General features: G+C 32.9%; 1 protein-coding gene across 1 annotated transcript; it reads right to left on the bottom strand.

The window, feature by feature from the left end:
• Window positions 1–11,828: 11,828 nt before the first annotated feature.
• LOC133194904 (uncharacterized) lies at window positions 11,829–16,897 on the bottom strand. The gene is made up of 4 exons (XM_061330804.1): window positions 16,837–16,897; window positions 15,252–15,330; window positions 13,010–13,176; window positions 11,829–12,264 (listed from the first exon to the last, which is right to left on the bottom strand). The coding sequence occupies exons 1-4, from the start codon at window positions 16,895–16,897 to the stop codon at window positions 12,128–12,130; spliced, it is 444 nt and encodes a 147-aa protein (XP_061186788.1). The 3' UTR covers window positions 11,829–12,127.
• Window positions 16,898–18,598: the final 1,701 nt, after the last annotated feature.

Below are 18,598 nucleotides of genomic sequence, written 5' to 3'. Positions count from 1 at the left end.
TAGATGGAATCGATCTTCTAACCCCGACTCGAGTTGCATTTTTTTCATGATGGCTTGTCTTCTTTACAACATCTACAATGAGAAATACACTGTAACATGTATTTTATAGTGTAGGATAAGAAGACCTTTTTTGACGAGGCCATTTGTTTGCAGTGTTGGTTTTGCACTGGCATGCATTATTTTATTTAGTGGTTACCTATACATGCACGTAATGTTACGTGCTAGATTTCATGCAGCTAGGTTTGTGTATTTCCCGTATTTTTTTTTATATCGTTATATAAATATATCTGTATACATTCATTAAAATTAAAATAAAAAGTGCTGAAATAAGCCCTCTTTTAAAATATCATATTGTGGTATATAAAATATATTATTTTATTTTTTTTTATTATAACATATCTAAATACACAAAATACACCATCATGAAACCAAGCATAAATTGTGACTTGTAGTCTAATCAAGCAACTCATACATTTTATCATTTACTGCATTTATAAAGGTGCCATTTTGCAAAAAAAAAAGTCAATTGAAAAAAAATTAACTAAAGTGGTGCTGATCAAGAAAACCCCATCACAGTGCACACGGTCTATGCAACTCAAGTACTGCTAATGGTTTTAGGAGCCCTCTATACATTGCACACCTTAGACTTATTATGTGGTACTTATATGCAGGAAGACTGACCTTCTCTTAGTTCTACATTCTAATTAAAAATGAAATAATTTGAAGTTTACAGTATATTTATTGATATTCATCAATTCAAGCATTCTTAACATTTATTAAGCCAAAAATAAAATTTAATGAATACTTTATATACATGTATATCAGCCCTGCAAGCTGACACAGTTAAAGAATGTTTTGCCCATACAAAAACCCTGTATTTTCTACAAAGTATATTTATATGTAACATACCTTTATACAATTTAAATATTCTGAATGTGAAAAAAATCATAGAAAGGATGGTAAAGACTCTTTGTGAATATGTAGAGGTACTTGGTTATTATGTCCTTTATTCAAATTCAAATGGCAAACGTACTCTTGCATGAGCATAACATTGTATATATATATATATATATATATATATATATATATATATATATATATATATATATATATATATATATATATATATATATATATATATATATATATATACTTAAAATAATGAAGTAAAACATGAAAAACCTAAAGCTTTAGGCCTTTTATTCTATCTTCAGAAGCTTTTGTAAAGCTTCTGAAGATAGAATGAAAGGCCCAATGCTTTACTGAGGTTTTTCGTGTTTCTCTTCTTTATTTTAATTATTTTATTCCGACCACTAAGACTTTTTATCATATATATATATATATATATATATATATATATATATATATATGTGTGTGTGTGTGTGTGTGTGTGTGTGTGTGTGTGTGTGTACTTGAAAAAGGTGTTCAAAAAAGACAAAAATATGTATTGGTTGACTTTATGTTTTATTGTGACACATTTAGGTCTTGTAGTAAATTCCAGTTTGTATACATCACATTGAAATTTGAAAGGTTCATCACATATAAGCTTTTCTTTACTCAGAATTTACAGTCCAAGGAGTGGAAAGATATGTGGAAAAATATTCAATCATTAAATTCTCAGAAGTCATAAAAAAGCCTTTACAAATGTCCTTGACTGAGAATAGCTCATATTTTACCATTAAAAGTTAAGGATATCATTAATTCAGTTGCTGTATTGTTGAAAAACCTCGCAACAGTAGTGCAATACAAGCCAATGTTTGTTTCAGTGGCGATTCGAGTTTGGCCATGTTTGATGCAGCAGCATGATACAATTTTAAGCTTTGCAGCTTACTAAACTACTATTCGTTGCCTTTTTCATCGTAAGATCTCACTTAAAACACCATTATAAAGCAGGTCAAGGTCTTTTGAAAGACAACAGGAAACTTTAGAATCTTGTAGAATCAATCAGTAGAGGTACCATAATATCTGAAAATAGGAAAATGCAAATCAATGAATAAAGAATTTAATAGCTTCATGAGATGAAACCTGGGTTAGGGCAATTGTATGTATGTTTAAAAAAAAACACACACACACTATAAAAGCAGTTTTAAAAAAACATTCTCCCCCTAAAACAAGGGCACCTAAAGGCGGAGCATCCCCTCACAAAGAGCATAATTATCTTTAAATCATGGCAGCATTCGACATCGATCCTGATGCAAATTTAGATGTTAACAGTTACATGTAGCAGGTTGATATATTTTTTAAAATCATTGTGACATAATAGAAAGAAAATTGCCACTCACTTAATAGATTTATGGTGGTGGGAATAAAGTCCCACATTAAAATAAGCATTCTGCATTTCCACTGCTGGCAAGCTGTATCTGTTGCTGAAGAAACTGATTTCATACCTGGAGATTACATGAAGAACCAATTTTCATAAAATTGAATAATGAGTATCTACATGTTTACATGATGTAAAAAATTAACATGCTGATTATTCACTCTTGGATATACAAAAATTCAATCACATGACAGACTACATAAAACCATCAACATTTAAGATAAAATAATACATTCCATGACTATCATCAGGTCTTATGTTGAGAAACTCTCAGGCCCCATAGGAGGGAGGGAATTTCAGTTCTGGGGACACAACCTATTTTAGAAATTTGGGTTGAGCCAAAAAAATAGTTTGTCTGACTTTAATTTAATATTTTTTTAAGGGACACATTATAGTAACTGTACAGTAGTTTCTAATGTTAAGCTTTGTATACACTCTGACATGTAACATGTAGTATCGGGGGGGGGGGGCTTTCCCCTTTTCCAAACATACCCTTTTACACAACCTTTTACTGTTGAAAATATCCACTGAAAGCTGCCCCCCCTTCTCCATGAAATAGGATTTCCGACAATTCTACTCTTTTTTTTTTTTTTTTTTTTTTTTTTTTTTTGGTTTTGCTTGTCCAAGATTTTCAGATGTACCCCCCCCCCTTAACAATGATACTTAACTACTTGCCTGTATACTGGCAAAATTATTTTCCCCTTGCTCACCGGTTCTTACAGGCCTGATTCTACAATTATCATGATGATATATGGGAACAACTTTTATACAAGACAAAATTTTAACTCAAATTATTGTATCGATGTGACCATGACTTGCGTGTCAACATCTGATGATCTAAAGTTCTACGGTTTTTTTTTTTTTTATAACTCGTTATAGCTGGAAAAATACATCTAAGATATCAACTTATGTAAATAGTAATTGACGTACAGGCTATATATAATAAAATATAGAATATAATCGCAATATTTACCCCAAAGGCTGCGAAGACAACACAGCAGCTGTTATGACAGGAAGTCTTTCTATGCCTCCCGGTGGGGGCGCTGCGAAAACAGGAAGATAATTTGGCGCGAAAATGAGTCAGCGGTCCCTCTCTTATATGTCTCTGGTTTGTATGATGAATGACAAAATATTGGTGCACTTTTTATTTCCAAAAAAAATGTGGAATAAAAAAAGCTATCGTTCTTATTATTGTAAAGAGAAACAAATGCTCCAAGCATATTCTATAAGTTTTCATTTTTTAGGTCACCTGAGTCACTCAGGTGACCTATTGCTATCCGTTTTTGTCCGTCGTCGTGCGTCGTGCGTTAACTTTTGAACATTTTCAACTTCTTCTCTTGAACAGCTCAACCAATTTCAACCAATTTTGGCATATAGCGTCTTTGGGTGAAGGGGAACAAAAATTATGAATTTCATGGTCCCTGCCCCCCTGGGGTCCCAGGGGTGGGGCTAAAATCACCAAAATAGATGCAATCTTTAAAAATCTTCTTCTTTACTCCTGGACATCAAGCAGTCAAACTGTTGACATGATTGTGATAAGCATTGGGCCCTCTACCTAAATTGTGAAATTCATGGCCCCAGGGTCAGGGGTTCTGGTGCTAGGGCGGGGCTAAATAGATCATATAGTGAAAGTGCATTATTTCTTTGAAAATCTTCTTCCCTTCTCCTGTGTATTATTTAAACAAACTAAGTGTATGGTTTTGACAAGCAATAATGCCTTTTCCAAAATTGTTAAATTCATGGCCCCTGGGTCAGGGGTTCCGATGTTAGGGCGGGGCTTTATTTATTATATAGTGAAATTGTATTAATTCTGTGAAAATCTTCATCTGTGCTCCTGGGTATTATTTAAACAAACGAAGTGCATGATAATGGTGCACAAGGATGATTTTTTCAAAATTGTGAAATTCATGGCCCCAGGGGCAGGGGTTCTGGTGTTAGGGTGGGGACTATTGATTACATAGTAAAAATGCATTAATTCTTTGAAAATCTTGTTTTCTGCTCCTTGATATTATATAAACAAACTAAGTGCATGGTTATGATAAGCAATGATGCCTTTTCCAAAATTGTGAATTTCATGGCCCCTGGGTCAGGGGTTCTGGTGGTAGGGCAGGGCTCTATTGATTATATAGTGAAAATGCATTATTTCTTTGAAAATCTTCCTCTCTGCTCCTGGGTATTATTTAAACAAACTAAGTGCATAGTAATGGTGCTCAAGGATGCTTTTTCCAAAATGTTGAAATTTCTGGTGCTAGGGCGGGGCTATATAGATCATATAGTGAAAGTGCATTATTTCTTTGAAAAATCTTCTTCTCTACTCCTGTGTATTATTGAAACAAATTGAATATATAGTTATGATAAGCAAGGATGACTCTACCAAAATTGTTAAATTCATGGCCCCAGGGTCAGGGGTTCTGGCGCTAGGGCGGGGCTATATAGGTCATATTTTGAAAGTGCATTATTTCTTTGAAAATCTTCTTCTCTACTCCTGGATATTATTGAAACAAATTGAATACATAGTTATAATAAGCAAGGGTGACTCTACCAAAATTGTGAAATTCCTGGCCCCAAGGGAAGAGTTCTGGTGCGGGGGAGGGTGGGGGGCTCTATTGATAATATAGTGAATCTGTAGTAAAAATGCATTATTTCTTTCAAAATCTTCTCTGCACCTGAGCATATCAGAGGCAAAAGGAGTAAAAGTTTTAATAAAGATTTCACAAGTGATCTGGTCCTGGCCAGGGCTCTATCAATTTGTATTCAAATGAGAGGAGTTATTTTCCTTTACCATTTACTTTTGATAATTACTGTAAACCAACTTTTATTCGCTTGCGAGAAATATTAGCGAGTTTCGCGACCTACTTTAACTCGCGAATATTTATCACTGCTTTGTATCTGTAGAGAATGTTTCTTCAGTCGCGAAAATTAATCGTAGCGGATTGATTTCAAACCGACGAATCGCGAATAAAAGTTGACGCGAATAATAGTTGGTTTACAGTAATCACTGTAAATAATGTACTTGAAAGGTTAATAGAATAGGAGAATTATTTTTTATTGTATAATGCAAAAAGTACTTTTATAGTTTAAATGATCAGGTAGACTTGTAAGTAATAGATAAATAAAAATGAGACAAAAATAACTTGTCTTATTCAATGTTCATCAAAGACCAAGAGTCCAATGTAAGAGATTTTTATCAAGGAATTAAAATAGTACAGAATCACTGATAATTTGTTAATATACTGTATGGTGATAGTGATAAATGGGGAACAGATTAGAAGCTAATTTATGAACTGTTAATAAACAGTAGACTAATTATTTTGTTGATCCTGATCACCCTATTTTTCTTGCTTATGGGCAACAAAGCTTCACCTTTTAGTTCATTCTATACTCTATGGATCCTCTAAATTGTTGTATTATACTCAGGTGACCGTTAAGGTCCTTGGTCCTCTTGTTTTTCAAGAGGTCCAGTAAAGCATGTACATACACCTAAAGGAAGGAGCATCAATGGTAACTTTTATGCTAAAAGTTGCACTGAGGAACGGTTAACAGATTTTCTGCAAAAAATCCAAACACCGCCCCTTTTAAATTTCTTGCACCTGGCAACGCTGCTGCAAATAAGAACAGAGAAATAAATGAAATTCTAAAGAAAAGAAAGTTTACAGAGCTTTGATATCCGCATATTCGCTAGATGTCAGCCATTGTGAGGTTTTTTTTTATTCCAAAAACGCATGAAAACAATCAAAGGAAGATTGTGCAGTATTAGATAAGTAATTGGAAGTGATATTCATCGGTGTTTTTGGGGTATCCCTAAAGATGAGTATGCTGTGGTTTTCTGGCCATGGGTACAAAGACATAAGGCATATGTAAAGGATAACAGGGAATGCTTTGAGGGTTTGAAAATGTTAAGAATATGTATTACGTACTTTTTCTTCTTTTAGATGGTCTATTGCATTATTTATTGAACGACCCTTGTACGTTTTGCCAACAAAAGATCTTTGATTGAGGTGAACTTTACCAATCATGTCCAAACTTTATAGCTCAGAACCAAATTAAGGCAGTCTCCATTGATTACAAGCTCCACTGGGAATGTCATATTCAAAACATTGCTAAGAAAGCCAACAACTCTTCCTGTGCTTGCCAACGATTCAGCAAGGCAAAAGTTATTATTAGACCCTAGTGAGACCCTAGATCGAATACCGTAATCTATAATGGGTTATTTCGGTGAACGGCAAATTTAGCGATTTTATCTTTAAATTTGACATCTATTTTTAGCGTATTAATTTTTAGCGATAAAGAGATTGATTGATTGATTGTATATTGTTTAACGTCCCATTCAAGAATTTTTCACTCATATAGAGACGTCACGGTATGCCGGAGAAGGGCTTCTTTAGTCCTATACTCGGCACTCAGGGCCATTGAGCAGTGAGGATTCTTTATCGTGCCAATGCCTACCGTGACACGGGACCTACGTTTTTAAGGTCATATCCGAAAGACCCGTGACTTTCACTTCTAATGCCGGGCGCTTGGCGAAGGAACAGTCTTAGGTTTGACGCGGTACGGCGAACGAGAATCGAACTCGGGCCTCCCAATCATGAAGCGAACACCTTACCACTAGGCTACCGTGGCCGGTAGCGATAAAGAGATGATTTTCTTCAATAACTTGAACAATATATGTGATTAAATTACTCTTCATATCTATACTGAATGGAGAGGAAATGCAGGGTACACTTTTGAGGTGAATTAGATATATTTTTTCGAGCATATTTTCTAGTATTGTTATTTAACATTTAAGATCATCAACTATCAACAAGTTTCCAAAAGCTCACTTGTTTTTCATTGATAATTCATGGGTTATTGAAATTCATATCCCCCAAAAAGTGAAAATAAAAAATGTTATCTCCCTCGCGCATTCGTTACAGTCTTGATTCACCTCTGTATGGAGTTCATCAGTACATTTATCTTTCTCAAAGGGATATTATTCAACCCTTCCTACAGGGCAGCTCTTAGTTGACCGAGAGAAGCAGGGACATTCCGACGCCTTTAACCCCCACCGTCCAGTTAGTCACACAGATTTTGGATTGGAGAAAGAGATAAAAATAACGGAGGCTAATTGATCATACTGATCGTGCACTCTATCTAATTCTTTTTTCACTTCTGAATTATTAAATACAGAATATAGATGATTTTTATACTGTCCCTCAATCGTTTGATTTTAACATATATCTGAAATATTTAATCCATTCTTAAAAAAATGTCAAGGTCTTCTTTTACTCAACGCCTGGCGTAATCCTCTACATAATTCATAATATGTATGAAATTACGACGCCAGTTAAGGGATCAGGGTTCCCTATATTTAGGACCTTTTAAAATTAGTGATCTAAGGTCTTCATTATTAACTATATTTACTTCAAAAGTAATAACGTGTCCAACAGGACTATAAATATAGGGTGAAAAAGAACATGAACACGAAAGAGGATTATGTTTCAGGTATTCGATATCCAGGTGCTGTAGAGTTTTCTTGTAATTAAAATGTTTGAAAGCAATGGTCGATGTATATTTGTAAGAATACAAGGTGTAGTCTTCAACTTGAAATACAAGACTGGACCATATGAAAAGTTTAAGCAAGCTAAATTATTTTCCAGTTTTAATTTTATTCATGTTAAACGATATTACATAATTTTGGTGCAATTTTTCGTTTTTCTTATAAATTGCTTAGTAAAGGTCGGATTCATTTGTTAAAAAGATTTATGGATATACAGATGTATACATATAGGATTTAATTTATAAAAATGAATTAGAGTACCACTGCTAGATGTTAAGGGAGCTGTTCCAATACCGAATCTTACAAAATAATATATGCTCTATATCTGTATCACATCATCAATTCGTGTGTAACAAGTAAATTATTCCGATGCTATTTTTATTAATGCGAAATTTACGCATTAGACAAAGCACGAGGTAATCCGAACCCAAATGAAACTTTTCTTCCAAGTAATTCCCACTAATTTGCGTCGCAATCAAAAGAAGCCTACATCCCGAGTACAGTTAGAGGAAACCTATTCAAAGTTGTTGAATAATTTGTTGATGACGGTTATGATCATTGGAATAACGGCCACTGCATTTGTGTGATGTTTGCATAGCCGTAGTAGAATGTAGCACATTTGATGGTCACTGTCTCTGTATTGATATACCACATTAGGTGACCTCTAATTGATACATCGCATAAGATGAATACTGGTCTTCCTAGTGATATACTATCCACATCAGGTATCCTCTTGTCTCCGTATTGTAAAACATAAGATGAACACTGGGCATATAAGTATCCCATATAGAGTGACTTCTTGTTTTCGTATTGAAAAATCAAAACTACAATCATGCCAATAATGGACAACTTGTCTCCGACATACCATAGTAGGTAACTTTTGGTCTTTGTAATGATGACCTGTGATTTTCGTTGATATTAACTTACGGTCTCCGAATTAGGTGATCCCTGGTCTCCTTTATGTTGACCTTTGATCTCCGTTTCAATATTGATGAGTTCTACATAATATCAACACTTACGATGACCTCTGGTCTTCATATTGATATTGACTGTCTGCCAATTATTATGTCAGTATGCAGACCAAAATAATACATGTTACCTGGTGGTTTAAATTAAGTTATTTGTATACCTATATGAAGAATAGAAGTAGTGGTAGGCATATAAGGGGGTACGGGAACTAGAGGTCATCCAATTTGCTTTGGAATTAAGAATATTGGGTGATCATTTGATTCTGATTGGGGGACGGGGCATATTTTGAATACAAATAATCTGTCTTGAAAATAATAATTATAATTAATCTATCTTTGATTGGTAACAAACTGTCCGGTCCTAGTCTTGTCCAACTACATCCCTCACACCCACCTCCCTTAACCAACCCACCAACCCACCCCTCCATACACACATTTGAACTGGGAGCATTCAAACGCTTTTTTCCGATGTTTACACAGATTTCAAGCAATTGTTTGACAACGACAGGTGCACAAATCTCCGTGATTACTTTGGTTACGAGAAATTACGCCAAAATCCCCGCCGAAAAAAGGGGAGATTAAGTATTCTAGAAGAGGATGAAGACTTTAGGCATCGTTCAGTAAAGTAAAAGAGGGAATCAGCATTCATTTATAATACTTTTTTGCATCTCTACTTTCGTTTTCGGTCATCGCGGGAAATTCATTTTTTAACGACAGATAAGCATTAGTATTAGATCTGAATTAGGCTAAAAAATGTCATTATTCGCTGTATTAGACTTTTGCTTCCAGCTAAGGTATATCAACAAAGATCACTCTTCAAAAGGCTAAATTAAGCAGCCATTCAAGGGCAAAGTAATGAGCTTGAAAAATATTTTTATTTTCATAATTATATTATTTATGTTAAAGGTATTTTTGTCTTCTTTTGTGCAGTTGATATTTGAGTTGAATTATTGCAGTGGTCAAATCGATGCGTTAAACAACAAGATGCATGTCTAAATTGGATGTTGTCTAGCCCCTTGTACTATGCATCCCAAATAACGGCATTATCTGCATTCTATCCGTTTTTGACCGGGCTAGGTATAAGGGTCAGAGGTCTTGTAAACTCAGCTCCTTTTAATTGTCAACCGGTCATTCTCAGTGCTCTTTCCTGATTAAAGATAATGGTTTAAATATGAGATCCTGGATGTTATGTAGCCAATTATACTACATGTGTGTGTATCCCTTTTAGCAGCAGTATACACAATCTAGACATTTTTGGCTGGACTAGCTATAGTGTTTGGAGGTCTAGTAAACTCAGTTCCTTTTAATGGTCACCCAATCAGGCCAAAAGCCCTCTTCTGACCAAAGATAACGTCTAAATATGGGATATTGAATGTATCTTGCCCATTGTATTATGCATCACTTATAACGATATTATAGACACTCTAGCCTTTTGGGACCGGACTAGCTTTAGGGGTTGCAGATTTTATAAATTATATTTCTTTTGACGGTCAACCGGTCATTTCCAGAGCCCTCTCCTGACCAAAGTTGAATGTCTAATATATGGGATCCCGGATGTTATCTAACACCTTGTACAAATATCCCTTATATCGACAATATTCATCAATTTTGACCAGAATAAATAGCATCTTGTTTTTTCTGTAAGTGAGGTATTCATTCCGGTTCTCCTAGACGTGTAAAATTGAGTCAATGAAGCTTTTCGAAAAAAAGTATAAGGACACTTAAAAGAAATATCCCTTAAATTAGGTGAATTTGAATGTGCTCACAGGCAATGCATCTCCAATAACTGGACACCTTCGATACATTTTCGTCTTTTGATGCACCAAAACATTGAAAATGTTAGGGAAGGAGAACTTGTGCTTTAACCTGTATTATCGCAGCAATCATACAGATATAATTAAACATATGAATGTATAATATACAATCAAGGAAATGAACATAGTAAATCTTAATCAGATATAAATTTACTATACGATACACTAACAAAACAAGATTCAAAATTAGAACAAGCATAATGGCAAGCGTTTGAAAAGTATGCAAATTATTATGCAATATATACTATTAGTTTACACAATTAGTTTGTGTGACCTAATACGGACTCATCAAGGGTGTAAATTTGAAATCAATACTGGGCGAGGGAACGGTCACAAACTAACTGTATAAAATTTATCTCGCTAAACACCTTAACATTTTATTTTTCGCTGTCAGTAACATATTGAAAAACTATGATTCAAATATCATTGAACGTCATATAAAAGTACGTACAGTACATTTCAACAAACAAACTGTTTGCTTTCCGCCATTTGTTTACATCAGATGCACATGAAACAGAATCTTGTGCCCGATTTTGATAGATACGCTGTTCGAGACAATGTATTAGAAACTTCAGAACGTCGTGTCATCGGTTTTCAATAATTTAAATACACGTAAATAATTTCAATTTTCATTCAAAAATTTAAGATTTCTTACACAGTATTGACACCAGGTACACGCGAAGCAGAATTGTGCCCGATTTTAATACCGTATACAGGGAAATTTTCGCAACCGTTTTATTTTCACCCGTTTCGCACTACCCACAGAAGGCCTAATTTAAAACGGAGCGAATTCAAAGAAAACAGTATAATTTAATTTCTTAAACAGAAATGTGACTGGGCGAATTTAAAACGGGACAAAATCGTTTGCAAGTGTGAAAGGGCGAAGATAACCCTGTATACAGTAGACACATCATGTACGCTATTCGGAGACAGTGTATCAGAAACTTTCAGCACGTCGTGTAATCTGTTTCAATTTAAGTACACATAAATGATTTCAATTTTTTTCTTCGAATTATAAGATTTCTTACCCATGTAGTTGATAGATTTTTTAAGGAAGATTCAATGAAAATATTAAGAAATTTTTTCTTTAATAGAATAATCCATTTCACATTTCATTTTACTTTCAAACTTTATGGGGTTTTTTACTCTCCAAAAACATGCCAACTCAAATTGAAAAAAAAATACTAGCACAGGAAAATGAATAATATATTTACATCAGAATGAAAACTTTTTTTCCATTGCACCTCTTCGTCTTTCTCTCAAAAAAGTATATCAAGATAAGACCTGCCAAATCAGTATAATAATGATGATTCTGTTAATGACGTAAGTAAAATGTAGTAAATGTCTACAGATTTGTTATTCTATAAAAATATATACCGGACAATATTATATAGATATAAAATGAATCATATGATTGAGATTACACAAGTGTAATTGTTCAATACATGTACTTTGTTGATAGTCACACAGAACTCTTCCACTGTTTAGTTTATTTGTAAGGTGGAGGGGGTTGGTATCCAGTCTGGGGATCTTGCTGTTGTGGAGGATATGTATACTGTGGGTAGGAAGGCTGAGTCCCCGGGGGGTTACCAGCTGTGTTGACATAACCACCTCCATATTGCACACCTTGTAGATAAATAAAAAGAAACGTCAATAAATACGACTATTTTTTGGTTCTTTAAATTTTTGTTTTCTTTGATTTGTTGCTCTTTGTGTGTTATTTCCCCTGCTATTTTCATTTGTAGGACATTATTATGAAACGATTTACTTCGTCAAATCTGAACAAAATTACATATGACGACAAGACAATAACGTAAATTCAATATGTCCGTGATTTTTAGAGAGAAAGGTGTATTTTACATTGATATTTTAATTAAGAATTACCTAGTGCAAAGTCTAGATTTGCTCCAATCCAATCTTGAGATATTACGTGCAGAATTAAAATATAAATGAAATACATGTAACTGAACTGAAAATTATTTTTGGACAGGTTTACGTCCCGTCGATTGTCATTGTTAAAATTGAACAAATTTTGCCCATTTCGTCCTCTAACAACTAATGGAATATACAAATAGATTGTGACTTCAGAAAAAAAAAAATCCATATAACCTATTTCCAAACTGTAATATTTTTTGTCAGATTTTACAATATTTATAAATTAGTACATTTAAAAGCAAAAAATTAAATATGACTATACTGGGGACAAACATATTCATATACTGTATATACATGAAGTTCTTTTGAAGAATTTTAACAAACCTCTTCAGATGTTGTGTTCATTAACGACATGAACGACCTGGCTAAAAAAATGATTCTTGAAATCTATAAGAAGAGTTAACCTATAAAGATTATGAGATATTCAGATTTATACCAGTTGTTGTGGAAACGACTGCTACATTGGTTCCAGCTGGTTGGAGTACTGTGCCACGTGCCGCCATACGGCGTGGTCTGATACAGCAAAAGAAAACCAATAGTCCAATGAGAATTGCAATGCCAATTATTGTTCCAATCACCGCTCCCGCGATGGTACCACTAGACCTGATAAAAAAAAATGAGATAACATGTTTTTGATATCGAACCTATTTCTTCATACACAATCACAAATATATATATATTATCTAAGAGACCTTAAAGAGCGAATAATATAGATATAGGAACATTTCCACCCAAGACTAATATTATATTATATTATATTATATTATATTATATTATATTATATTATATTATATTATATTATATTATATTAATATATTATATTATATTATATTGGACACCTTAATATCAATACAGAAACATTTTCCACCAATCAAAGGGTCATTTTTTTAATTATATTCAATGTTTCTCTTCCTTCCCTGGTGACACTGGATAATAAAGTTGTAATAACCCTTTACAAGAATATTTTAAAATCTTACTATATCTAACTTGTTTGCGAACGTAAATTATAGTTTTCGTTGTTTAATTATGCCTTGTGCTGTCTGTATATTATCAATAGCCAACTAATATATATAGCGTAAGCACATTATGCCGAAATAGTGCATGGCAGTCAGAAATGTGTTAGCACTTTCGCTGGGGATCGATCTCACGATCGAACTCATGATGCCCAAAGCGTCCGTCCCATATGCAGTACTGATTACGGCAAAAACACGGATAAATTAAGGCATGTATTTTCAGGTATATAGATGTAGTTTTTGTACATTTGACACAAAACAAAAAAATAAATGAATATCATTTCTAAAAGACTGATATCATTGAAAAAATAAAAATAAAAAATTCTGCAAGAAATATTCAAATTAATCAATGATAAAAATTGCAACGTAACAAAACTGACACGTTACTAATTGTATACAATTTTGGCATGTTCTAAGTAAGATTTTTTTTAATTTGAATTGTCTACGGATCTTTCCGGTTTCCCGATCATGACAAGGAGCACACGGCGGGCGTGACCAGTCAGCAGGGGATGCTTACTCCTCCATGGCACTTTATCCCACATCTGATGTTTTAATTGGTCCTTGTTTGCTCTGCCCCTCATTTGTATTTTTTCTATGGACTTTGAGTTTGATTACTGTTCGCTATCTCCATATTTGATACAGAAATATATCGGTGTGATCAATGTTCTTCGAAAGAAATTATGATATCGCTATCTGATATAATGCTTGATTAAAGAATGTTAAAATGAAAAAAAGAATTTAAGTCTACGTACATGTTTTATATTGATTTTTTTTTCGTATGTATACACAGCTTTCAGCATTACATTTATAATAGTGTTATTATTTGGATATACTATGCTGAAATAGTAATTAACGATATTATTAAAGTATACTATAGTAAACTTTTAATTATAGCAAATCGAATAATCAATGTTCAATGGTATTCACTAAAGTAAATCAAAGTAGTTTTTAATGCAGTAAAAGAGTATAAAAGTTTTTTAATCATTCTAAGTAAAATTTTAAAATTTAAATCATGATAAGTAAAAGTGTCAAAGTTTTGATCATTTTGAGTAAAATGTCCCATAGTTTATACTATACATGTAGTATACTAGATTATCAAAATATATATATTTATTCCTTACTAAACTCCGTGTTAGGTGAATGAAACATAATATTAGATTTCTTGCTAGTGTAGGGTATAATGATTCATAATGTTGCATCAAGGCTTAAAATATATTTAATCAAAGTAGGAAAGTCTTCTTTCATAGTTATTTAGAGTATCACACTTTTTACTATAGTTTTTTTTATGTTCGATTGATAGTATTTACACCGTTTATACTTTTTCCACTTTAGTGAACCGTATTTTTGTATATATTTTTACTATTTTTTTAGGGGCGAGCTTAAAGTGTGTTCACCTTTCGAAATAACCACTAGTCTTTTTAGCTATTGATCTCTTATTTTGTTTAATATAGCGTTCTTTTTGTAGATACTCTGAACAAGATTTGGTTATTGGTCCTTGAAGTTTTAGAGTATAATGAAAAGCATAACAAGGGTTTCTTACAAATGAGTAACCTTATCAAATAGTCCTGGGAATTCTAATTAAGATGCGTTTTTTTTCTCTTTGTAAACCATTAAAGTTGACATGTTTGTTGATATATATATAGAACATGGCTATGACTTGCGTACAAATAGTATGAGCAGTAGTAGATGTCGTAGCTCCGATAATAGTAGTTGTAAAAGTAACAAAGGCGGGCTTCCACAACATCTGAAAAAAAAATAGAATTCAGTCATGTCTAATCACTGATATAATCTTACATTATTATATGTCGATATTGCATACGAAGCAATGTTTTCTTTAGTGATTCACTTTTCAATATATACAATTATAAATTCATTACTTTGTAGTAAGTTTGACAAGCAGAAAATGAGTTATTTCAATAAGCCGCCGCTCCGCCATAAATATAGGTCCTGCTAGATTTCAACCAATTATATTTAAAATTGTGAGAAGAAAGAAAAGTATGATCTTTTAAATTCCTAACATCTAAATATAAGACATTTCAGCCAATTGAAAATTTTAAAAATCACCTGTAAACTAGACAAAAATCCCTCCTTAAATAACATCGAACTTGAAAAGAAAGAGTCCTTTTCATTACGTAGAGTTTTATATATCATCTCAACGCACACCAAACATCACGCTCTCTTACCCAGGACATTACATAACACAGGTACAAATAAGACAATGGTTGTGCACATACTAAAGAGGTATTTCAACCATTAACTTGCTTTAGATCTATGCTTTAATAAAGAATCACGATTCCAAATTGAAATTCAGACGTGTAAATTTTCAAAAGAAAATTTAAATCTCATCTCTAGGCGCCCACATTCCAGAGACAAATGCATTACACATGAACGAAATTAAGACAAAATGAAGACGCAATATGAACTTGTAAGGGTATTTCCCTTTAATATTGAACTTTTGTGCAAGATGGCGAGCTACAAAAATACTTTCAGTTTTCACATTTCAATTGTCTTGTTAGGTGTGTTTGGATACAATATTGTTATTCATTTAGTCAAGGCGCATTTAAAAGCCATATTGAAACACCTGTTTTTGTTCGTTTGATTACATTAATCTATAACAACTTGCAAAAATACCTAAAAGGCAGTCTTCTTCTAGGCCTGTAATAAACGGGGGCTGGAGGTTGCAACTTCTTGTCTCGGAAAAGCAATTTACTACCTATTTTTAAAAGAAATTTTCGTGCAAAGACCGGCAGCATCCCGCCCTCTTAATGTTGCAGAGTGATCGAAAATAAAAATTTCATTGAAGATAAGAGTGGGAAGATATTTTTAGTAGAGGTTCTTCCTTTTTTAAATATGTTTTTTTTTTACCTTTTTTGGTCGTAACTTTTGTTTTCTTTTTTTTTTTTTTTAATTTTTGATATTTTTCTCGTCAGAGCCTCTCCTCCTATTATTGATCATAGCTATTTAGTATAATTCTATTCAATACACCTGTTCCTTTTAAATTCTTTTAATAAGTTGCAAGTTTCGGAATAATTATATTTTACAATATTGTGGTTTTTAAACACAAAGAAGCCACAATCCCGAAAAGAGGGAATGCATATTGATGGTTCAAATCTATTACTTTCTAGATTTATTATGGGAAAAACAACAGGTTTGACTTGATGAATTTTTACGCAATTTAAACGATTAAAGTTTTTTTTTCATGGATAATCATTTATAATTTATAGAATGTGCCTTAGAAAAGTAGTCTTACCCAAAAGCACACTGCTGGCAAACACACCAAGTAAACTCAGGTGGCAAGACTTGAACGCCATCTTTAATTTGGTAAGAGCGACAAACAGCGCATGACAGGGAACATGTTTAGTAGATCGCTAATATTAGATATAAAGGAAATGATACCATTTAAAGGTACATGTATGTGACCTAGTCTCCGTATATCAACAATCCAACTAAATTAAATATGTTTTTAAGGAGGCTCATTACATCCACAGTTTATTTTAGATTTCATAACAGCACCACTTTTTATGAAGATTTCAAATATTCAAATGGAGGTTATGATACAATAAATATTTTTAAAGATTATTAATCTTTTTTCTGATTTTGGTAAAATGTTTTATTTCAAGTTTCTGATTAATAGTATTGCAGAAATCTAAGTGTCAAGTGAAGGATATCATCTTCAGATATGTAAGAAATATAACAACACTTCATAATATTCAATATTATTTTTTATAGAAAAAAATAATTTTCTCCTAAAACAGAATTTATCTGATTTTCTTTTTAATCTTTGCATGAATAATTTGGAAAATCAGTTGCAAATAGACAAGAAATATATATTAATGAATAACAAGTGAAAAATTGAATGAAAAATCTATTAAGGAAATGAAAATTCCAATTTATAAAATAATTTTAATAAAAAGTCCACTTGCAAGAGTTATCTTTCCTAAACCCCCCTGACTCAAAACACTCAGGAACGGTTGAACATATCAGATTTAGAATAAGCTAAAATTTCTAGAATAAATATACATTTTTCAAAGATATAGAGACAAGCACACAAACCAACAAGAGTACAGTTCTCTAAAAGCGCAAGTCAATTATAATTTATTTCAACAAAGTTGTCGATTTCAACTCGAATTTCCTCTATACATACATGTTGTCAGGGTAGAACTTGCTGCTTTCGCTATGACATTGTACACTACTTGGGTAGGAAAGATTTGACTGTCATTCTCCTTGGTCTCTACTTGAAAGTAACCCTTCTTCGTCCGTGATTTATTTATGAATCCGTTACAAAGTTCCCATTGTTTTCAACATCGCATGTAGTCTATTTTTAGAGCGTTTTAAAGATTTAGATCATCAGCAAAGTGAATCTGTGCAATTAGTCCCCAGAAGAAAACGGACGAAACAATGGAGGTTTATTTTTCTGTGTAGTGCGTCATCAAAAAGTGGTGTAATGAGCCTCCTTAAAAATTGATAATTTCAAACAGGTGTTCTTTTGCCGTATACAAACATATGGGAAACGAATTCCTAGTATGCTACTGTATAAGAGGTTCGTTCAATAAATAATGCAATATACATTTTATCATTATAAGTGCAGAAGTATTTATTTAATTTTTTTTCACAGTTGAACATTCTATCAAAGAACACAGAAAACCCCATGATTTTCCCTATTGTACTCACAAGAGAAATTCACTTTTAAAGTAAGCATGATCACTACACTGAGTTAAAAACTTATTATAAATGATCTCTGCCAAGAAGATGAAAACGAGATCATATGTGAAAAGTGTGCTTCATGACATAAATCACCGAAGAATTTATATTAAAGATATGATTTTCATATGGAAAAAAAACTAGCTTTCAGATGGATTCAGAAAATTTTAATTCAAACATTAAAAAAGAGAGTTAAAATATAGCAAACTTTTCCATCGAAATCTGTAGGGACACCAAAAATTTCGATGCTGTGAGCAGCAGGCTATCTGAAAATGCCAGATTTTACATTGACAGGCATTGCTAAGACAGTA

This window comes from Saccostrea echinata, unplaced genomic scaffold (genome assembly GCF_033153115.1).
Source record: "Saccostrea echinata isolate AGI-Se365-2 ecotype Australia unplaced genomic scaffold, CSIRO_AGI_Sech_v1 ptg000029l, whole genome shotgun sequence".
Lineage (NCBI taxonomy): Eukaryota > Metazoa > Mollusca > Bivalvia > Ostreida > Ostreidae > Saccostrea > Saccostrea echinata.
This window is presented reverse-complemented; position numbering and strand designations above follow the sequence as displayed.

Bases quoted from the DNA above. Each gene is read 5' to 3' on its own strand.
- LOC133194904 (XM_061330804.1), bottom strand. From the start codon at position 16,897: ATGGCGTTCAAGTCTTGCCACCTGAGTTTACTTGGTGTGTTTGCCAGC. The intron at 13,177-15,251 runs GTACGCAAGTCA...TTTTTTTATCAG, and splicing joins TACTACTGCTCATACTATTT to GTCTAGTGGTACCATCGCGG. The intron at 12,265-13,009 runs GTATAAATCTGA...TTTATCTACAAG, and splicing joins AGTCGTTTCCACAACAACTG to GTGTGCAATATGGAGGTGGT.